General features: G+C 35.6%; 1 protein-coding gene across 1 annotated transcript in view; it reads right to left on the bottom strand.

Moving 5' to 3' along the window:
- The window catches only part of LOC150105856 (WD repeat domain phosphoinositide-interacting protein 4-like), a 127,222-nt gene that overhangs the window by 101,264 nt on the left and 11,022 nt on the right, over positions 1-14,936 (bottom strand). The window contains exon 2 of the mRNA XM_090393627.1: positions 11,805-11,879. Within this exon, the coding sequence (XP_090249753.1) occupies positions 11,805-11,879 (75 nt within the window). The remainder of the gene's footprint in view (positions 1-11,804; positions 11,880-14,936) is intronic.

Genomic DNA, 14,936 nt, shown 5'->3' with positions numbered 1-14,936 from the left:
TTTGTGGGTTGCAGAAATTGGTCAATAGGCGAAGGAGGGGTGATATGATTGAGACATTCAAATCACTGAAGGGTTTCTATAAGATTGATCCAGAAGATATTTTTGAAAATATGACTGGTGGTGGGAGGACTAGGGGCCATGAATGGAAGCTGGGCAAGAGCGTGGTTGACAGGGGTGTTAGAGCTAGGTTTTTTACTTGGAGAGTAGTGAATGAGTGGAATAAGCTTCCATAGTCTGTTGTGGGTACTACCACCATGAATGAGTTCAAGGCAAGGTATGATAGATACTATGTGAATGTCGAATAGTTGTTCTTGACATGTTAGGGCCACCCTCGATGAGTCTGTCGACTCCTTGGAGTTGCCCGGAACAATAATAATAATAAAAAAAGTTTGCATACACTTGGATAAAACCAAGAATATAACTTCTTAGCATCTTTAATTTAGAGTATAACCAAATTAAAAAATTTGGAACATCTCTCTCTAATCCAGAGTATTTTAGTAATGAGGAGGGACATCCTAAAGGGTATAAAATAATCTGACTTGCACAAAGATGAAACTTGGCAGGGGATTAAGAATGAGCTGGCAGAAACAAAGTGAACAAAATGGGGTACTTTGTGTAGACAAAAGATTCATGTAAAAGACATTGCTGAACAAGAATTTCAAGTACAGTCATACCCAGACTTACGCGGTTTCATATATGTACGTATTCCCATCCTGCTTCATGCTCACCACTAGTTGTATCTTTCTGGCACTAGCCACATTTGCCAGTGTCGCACATGCTGTGAACAAGCACTGACGTGTTTCACACGATCTCCATTCATACATGATTTTTATACTCTACAAACCTTGCGATTGTTTAATGTTATGTTCTTGATAAAAATTTTATCACATAAAAAATGGTAATGTCATCCAGAGGAAGCAAGTCCGATTCTTCTACAGCTAGAAAGAGAAGAAAAACATTGACTTTGGAAACAAAACTCAACATTATTAAGGATTTTGAAGGCAGAATGAAAATTTCAACTAGCAAAGAAGTTTGATCTACAAGAATCCACAGTAAGAACAATCATAAAAGAAAGGTTTACAGATTTTGGAGCACATAGATTTTAACGAGGAACGAATTGTAGCCACAAGGTAAGGAATAAAAAAATCATTAGCGTGCTATGAAGAAATTTTGCATGACTAGAAAAAGACATTATGCCGTCAGGCGAATCTATTAGATTTTATGAAATCATTGACATCGAAATAACTTTTTTTTTTTTTTTTTTTTTATATGTACGCAAAACTACAGTTATATTTCTTAAAATAATGTAGGGGGTTTTTGTAAACCTTTGGTCCCAATTAACTAATATTTTGTATGTTTGTATACAAAATTATACCCGAGTTACGTGAATTCAACTTGCGCACTTTTTGTTGGCCCCACCTACCACATAACTTCGGGGTACGACTACTTATATATGCGATATTTCCAAACAAGAAAGTATATAGGTAGAATAAGATTGTGTAAGTAATATCAAAATAAGCTCGCTCTAGGTGAGTCTTAATCTAAATTGTGTATAGGTAATTATTGTAGGAGTAAGAAGAGTACTGTACTAAATGTAAATTAATATTGATTTAAGTTCACTCATGGTATGCATTATTTTCAATTTGTGTATGTATGACTAGAAGGATATTCTAGACCAGGGGTCACCAAACTTCTTTGACCGTCGACCCCTTCAAGAGTTTGTTTTATCAACCCCTTATATATACTATATTATACATATAGTATATATATTATTATATTACTATCACTAGTAATATTAATATACTGGTATTAATAAACTACTGGTATTACTACCAGCCCTTCAATTCTTCAATATAGAGAAGTTTAGTTCGTGAATGAATAACGATTGAATTATAATATGTTGATGAATTTTAGAACATTAACGCTCACTTGTATGCCGATGTGCAAAAATGAGACTGGGATCGAATATGCGTAAGTAAATAAGCAACTGTGCATGTGTTGCCAACTCGCTCCTGACGTACCAGAACCACGGACATCCGTTTATTGGTAAATACGTCATTTTGGCCTACTTGATTGGCCTCCGTAACTATTTTCATGATCTTACACATCTTATTCATGTCACTGTTCCTACGATTCACTCTTAATTGCGTTGTCATTCAGGATGAAGGTAATCCAAGTTAACCAAATTAAATATTACCCGTACAATGATGTGTTATATTTTTCTATCGACCCCTGAGCCCGAATCGACCCCTAACAATGTTATATCAACCACTGTTCTAGACTGTGAATTAACTTTACAGGAAGAAGCATAGAACTAAGCCTAAATCAGGAAGAATTGAAATTGACAAAGACTTGTAATGCAACTGTGTGTGTGTGTGTGTGTGTGTGTGTGTGTGTGTGTGTGTGTGTGTGTGTGTGTGTGTCAGACTGTATTCCTTTTTGATTTAACTGGTTTGTGAACAATGTATTGGATTGATTCTGTCAATGCATTATCCTGAAAATTTCAAACCTACATAAGATAAAGTTTAAGTGATCAATAATCAAGCCATGACTGATTGAAGGTAAGGATTAACATAAGCAGGAAATGCTTAACCATTTCTAACTGGTGCAGTTGGAAAACAAATTTGTTAGCATACATAATATGAGAGCATAAGATATAGTAGAAATAAATAAATGGCGGCAGTCGATAGTGAAGGCATTCGACCATTCACAAAATATTAAGTGAAGGACAAAAAAGACAAAGCAGGGTTGTCAGGAATATAGAATGTTTAACAATTCCACCATATGCTTGTGAGTGGCTGCACAGCCATGGAAACCCATGTTCTTCAGCTCCTGACAAAAAGTTGTGATGGCATTGCTTGCAGAGGCTTTTTGAACTTGGTAGCAAGTATTTCAACTAAAGACAGGAGATTTTTTTTGCAACTGCATACTTTAGCACTTGGTGGTCTTGTTCTGCGATTTCACGTGTCCAACTAGGTTGCAACTGTTTTTTTATTTAAATTAAGGGGATATTAAATCCCATGTTGTTTTAAAACCGAATAACAAACTCAAAGATTGGAATCTGAGAGTTTTATGCTGAATATAGTAAACTATAAAGTATCGGCGATTACTAGCGTGAGCTAATGCAAGTAGTCCTAGTACGTAGTACAATCTCGGGCAACTCGTAGCAAAGGTGGTAAAGTTCTGATCACTATTCTTGTTATTTTCCATAATGTAAAACACACATTTCCTAGGAAATGTATGCTGTTGTTACATTATGGTGGAGGTCACTACCCAGACTGGTTTCAGCCTTTTTTGAGGCTTCATCAGTGAGTAGCTAGACCAAATTAATACCAAAGAGTATGGCGAAAAGAACTTATATACTCTGCTATACGAGTTGTCCTTAATATCCTTAAAATGCTGCTGGAATGCTAATATAATTTTTGCATGTGTAACAAGTGAAGAAATTAAAGATGCCAAGAAATTATATTCTTGATTTAATCCTTTATTAAAGTGCAAGCAAACAAAGTTTGTGTGAAGTATCTTCACGACTGTGCTATTTATATACAGAGGTTAATGACTTCACATCAATTGCCTTAGTATCCCATAATGCAAAGCAGACACCTTTAGGCTGTGTAATGCTATACATTATGGAAAGGGCCACTACCCAGATCAGTTTCAATATCTTTATTGAGGTCTTATCAGTGAGAGCCAGATCTAGAGATATCAAGGTTGAATACAGAAATCATATTTCCCATATATAAATAGTTGAAAGGGGTGCTTAAGGGTCAAAGCTGTATTACTGAGAGGAGACCTCCACATAGCCTTTAACCCCCCAATCGGCCACGACATCTATAGACGTCGAGATAAATCTGGATACGAAGCTCTAAAACGCATTGAATAACATGGATAAGAAGTGCAATTTAGTGTCACTATTTCATCCATATTGGCCAGTAGGGAGGTTAAAGGAATGTAGACAACCGACCATTAGGTCGGAAGGCTTCTGACCTAATGTCCAATCATCTTCTCATGGTGCACCCCGTTAGGTATCTACCTGGATACTGAACAAAATACTGGGCGTAGGCGCTAGGAGGGTGGACACCCCCCCTTTCGGGTCTTCAGAATTCAAGAAGAACCGGCCTACCAGTCCAGCACTCTGGGGGGGGGGGGGGTGAATCCTTCTTTAGAGTTTTCAAAATTCGAATCATCAGAATTCAAGGAGAACTGGCCTACCAGTCTGGAACATAGGGGGGTTGGGCATCATAGGCACCAGAGCCCCCTAGTAGACCATATAAAAAGTTAATATCCCTTATCCACTATCAAAGACCAACCACTTCTAGACATGGTGTATACCAGGTCTCTTGCAGCTGTATATTATCCTACTTTGGTCAAACAGGCAGGACAGTGAATATCAGGATTTCAGAACACAGACTACATCTGGTTTCACCAGTACAGCCACTCTGGGGTTGCAGACCATGGCATAAACACTCACCATAGAATCCGTTGGAAGAAAACTAAAATAATACACTGCAGCAAGTTCAAGTACGAAAGATTATTCATGGAATTGTCAGCAGCTCTAAAAACGTTCAAAACCTCAACAAATTTGGGTGCATGAGACTACCCCAAATTTGGGACTTATATCATGAGAACTTCAGCCCAATGGCCAAGACAATTCAATTATCCCACTAGGGGGCACCATTAGGACTTTAAGAACAATATTAGTTTCTTGCTTTCTTTCTCATTTGCTTTTGTTAGTGCCTGTGTGCACATACCATATTTGTATGTTCTTGAAGATGGCAACATGATGTTGTCAAAATATTGAAGGTATTCATGAAAGTTTCCTTTAATTAATATCCATTTTATGCATTGCAAATTCCTTAAGTTAATTACCAGTTATGTATGACCAACGTATAAGCCTTGCTACAAGAAAGGAGACATCAGTAACTACAGACCCATCTGTCTATTAGCACATGCACACACACATACAAAATATTCGCCAGAGTCATTCTAAACAGAATACAAACCTACATCAATAAAAATAGCTGCAAAGAACAGGCCGGTTCTTAAAAAAAAAAAAAAAAAAAAAAAGACTAACAATAGATCACATTTAAACTATTACTCAGCTAACAGAAAGATGCAGAGAATACCAGATTCCACTTTGTCTTCTTTTTATATATTTTAAAAAAGGCATTTGACAATGTTGAACATAACTCAGTATTCCAAGCTTTAATAGAACAAGGTGTAGAAAAAGCAATACATCCACCTCATAAAAGAGGCCTATAAAGAAGACAATAAATATCACCCTTTTCAATCACCCAATTAAAATTAACTTAAGTAGAGTAGTACACCAGGTTGATGTCTTATCAACCAATCTCTTCACATCTACTCTGGATAGCATCATTTGAAAAACTGACATGAAAGGTAGAATAAACATTGATGGTGAAATGTTAAATATCCTAACATTTGCTGATGTGGTATTAATATCTTACTCACCCAAACTCTTAGAATCAATGCTGAATAACATAAGCCAAAACTATGACAAAACTAAAACAAAGCCAAAACAAAAACAAAAAATTAGATGCATTTCTAATCCAATTTTTTGGATTAGAAATACATCTGGACAAAACAAGATGGATGAAAAACAAATACTGTAAAGATTATACAATTACTCTAGAATCCTACACCATTGAAAAATGTTGAAGATTACATCTACCTTGGCCAGTCCATAAAAATGAATAATGACATATCAAATGAAATAGCAAGGAGAAAAAGAATTGCTTAGATAGCCTTCAACAAAATAAAAATCAACAATTACTGGTGAAACATGGAATACAACTTTAAAAGAAGAACAAAGCTTAATAACTCAACATGCAATAAAAAGAAGAATGTGCAATATAAACAAAATAGACCACGTAAAACACACAGCAATCAAGAAGAAGTCTGGGCTCAGATGTAATAAAAGCAATCTACAACAGCAAAAGATGGGCAGGACATCTCGCCAGAATGAAACAGATGGACAGTCAGAGTTGCAAACTGGTATTCAAAGAAATACCAAAAGGAAACCTCAGAGACCAGCCTTAAGGTGAGAAGACCCAATGATTAAAAAAGTCTGAAGAAAATGGAAAAGAAAGGCCCACGACAGGAACAGCTGGACTCTTTATGACCTGCAGTCATGGAGAAATCCTGACTGAAATCACAGGTCTAAAGGTAATATATTATACATTATATATTTATATTATCTTCAAATAATAGTTTTAATAAATCTATTTTTAATATGTAAATTTACTTATTCATAAATTGGTTACTGATTAGGAAAACAAATTATTTTTCCTATTTTGTATATGCAGCACTCCCACTTAAAATTTTTACTGGCCACAACTGACTAACACCAAGTTCCAACATAAAAATGTTGCACAAATTCAAATGGAGAGAATACACAAGGAATGAAAAGTCTCATTGACTGTTATTGTTGATAGTGATGTTTTCTCTCTGGTGCAGGGCACTAGAGTGTACAGAGGATTTGAAGTGATCACCATTTAGTCTTGAGCAGAATAAAATTGAATTTCATATTGAAAAGAAAACAGGAATCAAACATTGGAGATTCAGTGGCAAGCTCCAAAAAAAACATCGATTCTGCCACTGAGACATGTGGTGAGGTTGTCTACAAGGATAGAAAAATCAGAACTCCATGGTGGATAAAGAAAGTTAAAGAGGCAGTGAAGGAAAAGAAGAAAGCATATCAAAAGTTCCTGACAAACAAGACAGCATAGTGCTCTTAGAGCATACAGAAACAAATGTGAGAAAGCTACACACTGTGCAAAACTAGCTATACAAAAGTCATAGTAAGACTGATAAGAACATAGAAAATAAATATCAAGAAGGTGGCAAGATATTCTGGAAGTTGTTAAAGCTCTCAGAAATGGAGGAAAGAGTGCTATAAAAGTAATTAGAGAAGAAAAAGGCGATATGAAAACTGAAGAAAGATATTTTTGAAGTATAGAGTAATTACTTCGAAAAATTGCTAAATGAAACTAGCACAGCGATAAAAAACACTGACCAGGCATGCAATCAGGAATACATATCCACACTTGTAAAGTAAAAAAAGCCATCAAAAGTCTGAAATGCAGCTAGAGTAGATAATATTCAACAAGAAATGCTCAAGTATGTAGGTATAAAAGTCTTGCATGGTTACACTGCATAGTTCAGAGCTAGATTCAGGCCAAATAGAGGCTGTTAGGATCAGATTTTCACTATACAAGAAATAGTTAAAAAGTCATAGGAATATAACAAAGATCTGTATTTAAGTTTTGTAGATCTGGAAAAAGCATATGAAAGGTGCCAAGAGAGAAGCTATTCAAAACACTAGTTGTATGGTGTGAGTGGATCATTATATATCAAGTTGTAATATTTAGTCTTCATTTAAGTTGTAAGTCAGCAGTTAGAATTGAAGTACAGGAAGATTGTTTAATGTTAAATCTGGTTTCAGACAAGGAATGTACATTATCCCCTCTCTTATTCATTATCTATATATGGATCACATTATGAAGGAAAGTGTATTAAACCTGATATTGAAATTGGAGGTGTTAATCTCAGCTCTTGGCTTTATGCGGACGACGTTATACTTCTAAATAAATCTGTTACAAGTCTGCAAGATTCCCTGACTAAAATAACAGTTGTAATAGATATGGCATGAAGGTCAGCAATACAAAGACAATGAAAATAGGCAGAATCTGCATTGTGAATAGAGAACCTATAGAACAAGTAAAACATTTCAGCTACTTAGGCAAGATTTTTAGTGAAGATGGTAAATTAAATATGGAAATAGACAACAGAATCAACAAAGCTGGTATGCTAGGAAGTCAAATGAATAAATTTATATGGAATAAGAGAAATTAGCTGTATACAAAACAGTGTTCAAACTAATTTTAACTTATGGATGTGAGAGTTGGTTCAGAAGTAAAACACTTGACCAAAGACTGCAGATAAGAATCCTGAGAAAGATTAGAGGAATGAACAGATTACATCAATAACAAATATCATATTAAAAATGAGGATATTAGGAAAGAACTTGACATTGTTAGCATCCAGGAATGTGTTAGCAGAGCTAATCTCAGGTGGTATGGTTAGTAATTTAATTACTAACTGCAAAATTGCCTTCATAAAACATTTTTCCTTCTTACTCTTAAAAAATTTATTTCACATTTTCTTTTAACTACTGTGAGTTTCACTTGATCAATGAATCTAATAACTTACTTTTTTAATTTATTCATGCAGAAACCCCCCCCCCCTCCACTGTACCTTAGGACTGGTTGAGCCCTCCTAATGAGGGATTAGGAATGTATTTTATGACTGTAGATCCATGTGTGTTCACAGGCCAGTTTGCCTGTTCTGAGGGATGAAAAACCTGAGTTTCCAGGTGAAAAAAATCCTCTACCTCCATATGAGACAGGCTAACTCACCTTTAGTCTAAATAGACCAGAGACCACATCATGGATGGGAATTGAACCCAGGTCTTTCCAACCAAAAGGCTTGGTCTATACTGACTGAGCTATGGAGGCTCTAACTTACTAAACAAATATAACTAACACAGTGAATTAATTTTTTTTTTATGGAGAGTACTGATAAATGCCAGTAACTATTAAGTCATATGTCAAAAAAATAAAATAATCCAAAAATTCTTTTTTCACACAGAGCAGCTGGTTTAAAAAAAAATGAATTTCTTAAAATCATTTTCAAGAGCAATATTCCCCTCTAATTTTGCCAGCTCATGTGCAATATTTTGTGTAAGTTTCCAGTCTTAGACTGCAGTTTATTTAAGTTATAAGTCAGTAGTTAGAATTGAAGTACAGGAAGATTGTTTAATGTTAAATCTGGTGTCAGACAAGGATGTACATTATCCCCTCTCTTATTCATTATCTATATGGATCACATTATGAAGGTAAGTGTATTAAACCTGATATTGAAATTAGAGGTGTTAATCTCAGCTCTTGGCTTTATGTGGGCAATGTTATACTTCTAAATAAATCTAGATGTATGCAGTTGTTCGCAATAGCAAGTCACAAGCCACAAACTCTTAATTTGATAGACCTAAAATTAGTGACATCTTTGTTAAAAGATGTTGCACACTGCATGCTAAATATTCTGAAATCGCAACCTAAATGCATGCTTCAACTATGTAAATACTGTATATAGTTTATAAAGCAAATTAAGCCAAGTTTTAAAATAGGAAATTCTAAGCCTTTTTATTATTACTATTTTAATATTGGAGGAGACACTGAAAAAAATTACTAAATAAAATAAGTGATAAGTATAATTTATCACAATTTATTTTTATAGCAAGTTCAAAAATTATTAAGTGTAAATTAGAAATTCTGAAAGCAAAAATTTTGTGCACATAGGGTTACCAGGCATATGTGCTACATACATACAAATCGGCCCTTCAGAACACACGCAATTTACATACAAAAATTACTAGTTGTGGTGGTGTTGGAGGTGGGCGGCAGATGGCGTTGATAGAGATGATTCGTAGTAGAGGTTAGGTGCAGAGACAGTTGTAGATGTCCTCCCACGATGAGTCTTCGGACTCCTTGGAGGTATCAGGAATAATAATAATAATAATTTTGACCTGAGTCACACATATACACAGCTTACAGGGAACATTGCTACAGTCAATGTTGACTCAATGGTGTTTGTCTACATTGTTCTTTCCAAATTTTTTATTTTTAAATTTTTGTGCAGTTAAGAATAGTTTCTAAATCTCAGTAAATCTGAAAATAATCATCTTTGAACTGTTTTTCATAAAAAGACAGAATTTTTTTCAACAGAAAATTCTTACACAGATAAGAGTACCATATAAAAAAATATTCACTAACTTATACCAACTGTGACAACCTACAAATTTGATTTTTTTTTCTTTTCATATTAAACTATAAGCAGTAGTTTGCCAACCTGCTTAGTCAAGTGGTTAGCATACCGATTAGCCAACCACCAAACATTGAATTCAAATCCCATTGCATGGATGCTTGTGAATATCTTTAGGTGGTAGATTAATTTCACTATCCAGCATGAAACCACCTTGCTTAATGGAGTCCTCAAGCATGTACAATAAGTAACCACAGTACTAATACTAATGTACAATAAGAATAAGTCTTTAATGGACAGGATTCAACATAAAAAGTTATCACTTTTTGTTTCTGGTTGAAGCTATTTTGCACATTGCCAAAAGACCAGGCTAATGGTTTGACTTTAGGTACATACCTGATTTGCAACATCTTTCTTCCCCAAGTTAACCTCTCTCAGCTTCTACCAAACTTCTTCATTCAGGTGTTTAGCCAATCCCCTTTCCTCCTGCAGAACTCAGAGAAGAGCCAGATTTCTACATGTGGATAAGTCTTGATGTTTTATACACTAGTGGCAGAATAAATTAGGACTGCAAGATAATGGCAACCACTAAAAATCTGAATGCCTCTGCGAGGAATCATGTGAATGCTTACTTCAATGGTGCAATTTAAATAAAAATGATTACTTGCTTATTTTCCAGATGTGAAAGTTATTAGGTATCGATACCTTTGTTTGAATAATTTTTTTTAAGTGAATCCCATCAATGAAGAGGTTTAAACTTTTAACACATTAGTATCCATTTCTAGGTGGGCTAAAGATTAGATAATTTACTCTAGAGACTCAACAGTATATTTTCATGACACTTCAGTCTTCCAAAATGCAGGATAGTGGCCTCACACCAGGCAAAGGTTCAAATCCCATTGCGAGCTTCAACATTAAAAAAAATCCAAGGTCACAGTGGGATTCGAAGTCGCAAGATCTGATTTCTATCCTCTTGACCACTCACAATCCAGGGTGGTGAGTGGATAGCGGATTAGTATAATGTAATTACAGAATGTATCCTTATCTGTAACAATTTTCTGTTTTGTTCTACCATCAGTGACTCTTATACTGCACACCATGCTATAGTTGGAGCACAAAGACTCCAACAAAGGCTGATGCTCAAATCCCACTGTGACATGGATTTTTGTGAATGCATTGAGACGGTAGATGATTTTCACTTCTTGGTAGAATATTAGCATGCATGCTTACTAAAGAGAATGGAACTTGAAAAAGTGCAATGTATAGTCCTAGTAGGATTTTCAGATTAGTATGATTGTAGACTGAGGATTAGATAATCTAAGTTAAACTTCCATAGAATGATTCCCCATTCAGGGGAGAAGGAAGGGGGGGATGATGTTTCAACTCAACATTTCTTATTGCTTTATTAGTTCAGATGATGGCTAGCACAGAATGAAATATTAACTCATTTTTAAAATGTTTTATTACATGTAAATTAACTGATGTTTTATCTAGTACATAAGGATTTTTCTGCAATATTGGCATTTGTGTTTCAATTTTCTTTGGAGAAAACAGAATTTTGAGCTTAAGGATTTAAGGGAATGTTGCAATACCTTATATATTCTCTCCTCCTTAAGAAGATTAAGACTATCTGTAACAGCAAAATTCCCCTTTTTCTTTTAATACTTTTGAAACTGATTTGGAGAAGTGGGGACTGCTCCCACATCGAACTGATTAATACTTGACTGAGCTTTTTTTTTTCTTCTTTAAAGATCTAATGCACATCCCATAATTGCAAAAAATAAAGTGAATTTAAATGAAAGTAGGAACACCTATCTAAATACCACATGAGAAGTGTGATGTTTACACCAGGTACGTTCAGAGCTATTTTCAATGTTATATGGAAAAGCTGCCACATTTTACTTTAGGGATTCTGCAATGAAAAGCAAACCATACTTTTAAAAATTCTTAACTTGGATACTAACCAAGATGACCTTTTTCTGAAAGTGGTTCCACATTGTATACACGCAGACCAGTGTCCATGGAACATGTGAAACAACCTAAAAATAGAAGAGATAGTATATATAAGTTTAAATGCATAAATGTAAAGACTAATAACTATTTTAAAGCATCAAAGAATAAAAAAAGAAAACTATGCCATTTCTTAAAGGAAGTTTACAATTTCATTAATGCAATAAGACTCATAGTTGAGGTCAAAGATAAAAATAAGCCAATATAAATTCTTGTTAAAATCAAGTATTGATTAATTTTAATTCAAAATTTTAACATTTTATTTCAAAATAAAATGTAAGGTTATTATGCACTTTGGGTTGAAATAGTTACATACTATGTATCACATGATGGTGCTGGATTGCAAGAGATCCATGAGGCTAGGGAATAATAAATAATTACAAGCAACTCCAAGGAGTCAGACTCACCAAGGGATGCCTTAAACATCATGTCAAGAACAACTATTCAACATCCACACAAAATCTATCATACTTTGCCTTGAACTCATTCATACTCATGGCACCTAGAACAGACTGGCAGCTTATTCCACTCATTTACCACTTTCCAAGTAAAAAACCTAGCTCTAACACTCTTGTCCAGTTTCCATGTATGGCCCCTAGTCCTCCCACCACCAGTCCTGTTCTGAAAAATATCCTCTGAATTAATCTTATAGAAACCTTTCAGTAATTTGAATGTCTCAATCATATCACCCCTTTTTCTGCCTATCAACCAATTTCTGCAACCCACAAATCTTCAACCTTTCTCATAAGGTTTATTCCATAGACCTGCTATCATCTTGGTCACTCATCTCTAGATCCTCCCCATCAAGAAGAAACCCTGGCACCCAAATCTGGGCACAGTAGTCAAGATGAGGTCTTATCAAGGCTCAATACAGAGGAACAATAACTTGCTTATCTCCGCTTGCTGAAGTATTCTTCAGCAATCAAGTGATTTAATTGCTGAAGAATTTTCAGCAATCAAACCACTTTTGTAATGTGCCCTCTAAGCTTCAACTCCCTATTCACCAAACACTCCCAAATCCCTGGCCTCAATCTCCTGGAGTACAGTCCCACCAATGTGGTATACTGCTGCTAATCTTTTCACCCTAAAATGTATAACCCTACATTTTACCACATTAAATTGATGTCCATTCTCCTTAGCCCAATCCTCCAATCTATCCAAATCATCCTGCAAAATTTTCACATCATGTGTATTCACTATTTTTCTACCAAACTTTTCATCATCAGCAAACAAATTAACAGTTGCTCACAGATCCTTTCCTATATCATTAATGAACAAATTAAATGGTGATCCAAGAACAGAACCCTGCAGCACACCACTAGTCATAGGCCATCTTTTAGTCTCTACTCCTGAATAAACTACTCTGATATCTCTCCATCAACCACCCTCTTATCCATCTCACCAACCCTATATCCATCCCCATATTCTGCAGTTCACTGATTAAAATTCTGTGATATCCTGTCAAAGGCCTTAGCAAGGTCCAGCAGTATCACCGTAAACCCATTACCCTTATCCAGTTCAGCCGTCACTGTGTTATAAAACTTGAGCAAGTTACTGAGGCATTATCTACCCTTCACAAAACCATGCTGTCCCCCATACAATATCCCATTTTCATCTGTCCATTCCTGTATTTTTCCCTTTACTACTTTCTCCAAGACTTTGACGACTCCTCCTGATATGCTGATCAGTCGGTAATTTGCAACAGCAGTCTTGGAATCTTTTATGCGGTGGAACTATTTTCCCCTCTTTCCACCCCCCTCGGTACTAACCCAGACCCAAGACTCAAATTAACAAAATTGTCAAGGGCACTGACAATTCCTTAGCTGCTTTTGAGCTGGTATACCATCTAATCCCACAGATGTATTCACATTAAGGTTTTGTAATAGACTATTCACCTCCACTTCATTCACCACAATTCCCTGTATAAGTTATTGGTTCCTCCATTCCTGCAAAATCATCACCTGGATGATATACTCTTGCAAAGTGCTCGCTCAGTAATTCCACTATATCAGCTGATTCAGTTATCTCCCTACCATCGGCATTCCTTAAAATCATTCTGCAGTATATACATTTTTTTCTTCTACTTGCAGCATATCGAAAAAACTGTTTGGGGTTTCTCTTTAGCTTGCATGGCTAATTCCCTTTCATATTCCGCTTTTGCTTTTCTTACCACTCTTTACCCTTCTGGCCTGTGCTTTATACCATTCGTGTGCATGCAGGTCACCTTTCTCCTTAAATTCCCTCCACAGTTTTTTTTTTTTTTTTTTTTTTTTTGCAGCTCAAGCTTAATGGTGTTATTCATCCATTTAACCCCTACTTGATTTACTATTTGGATTTATTATTCAGTTATACAGTTAGCCATTATCTCCTGCAAACATTCCTTAACCACCTCCCATGCATTATCAACATCTAGCCCTTTCAGTTTTACATGCCATGGCACTGAACCAAGCAATCTCCTAATCTTGTCATACTTACCAGCCTGGTAATTTCACGTGTACTTTGTCTTAATTGAAAATTCTACACATTTAGCCACCTCCCAGGTTCATTACAGTCAAATTCTCAGTACAATTACTAGATCAAGCACTCTCGAACCTTTAGTATTTTCCATTACATGCCATCTCAGATAGTTACCCCTTAATAACTGCATAAAATCCAATTTCTTCCTCCCTCTCCTCCTTCCAATCAATGTTGCCATAGTTGAAATCCCCCATAATAATTGGCCTCCTTCCACTCATTGTGTCTATTTGCTTATGCATACTATCTCCACCATCTATTCCATCACCTGGTCTATAGCAGTACCAAACTGTATATTTTGTTGTGCTAGTCTCAATCTCACACCAAATAGCCTCAAATGTGCTCTTTTCATTACCCTGCAGTTCACTACCTATCATCAATAACACTCCTCCATCCCCATTTTATTATCTCTGTCCATCCTGAACACCCTTCACATTCTATCCCACTAGCTATATCATCTTCTGTCAGCCATGTTTCACTAATGCCAATAACCTGTGGCCAGGAAAAGCCAACCAAGGCCAAAAATTCTTCCTTCTTGTTTCTAATACTCCTGGCATTAGTACACATGAAAT

Source organism: Typopeltis vanoorti, chromosome 6, assembly GCF_054136105.1.
Source record: "Typopeltis vanoorti isolate ZY-2024b chromosome 6, IOZ_Tvanoo_1.0, whole genome shotgun sequence".
Classification (NCBI taxonomy): domain Eukaryota; kingdom Metazoa; phylum Arthropoda; class Arachnida; order Uropygi; family Thelyphonidae; genus Typopeltis; species Typopeltis vanoorti.
This window is presented reverse-complemented; position numbering and strand designations above follow the sequence as displayed.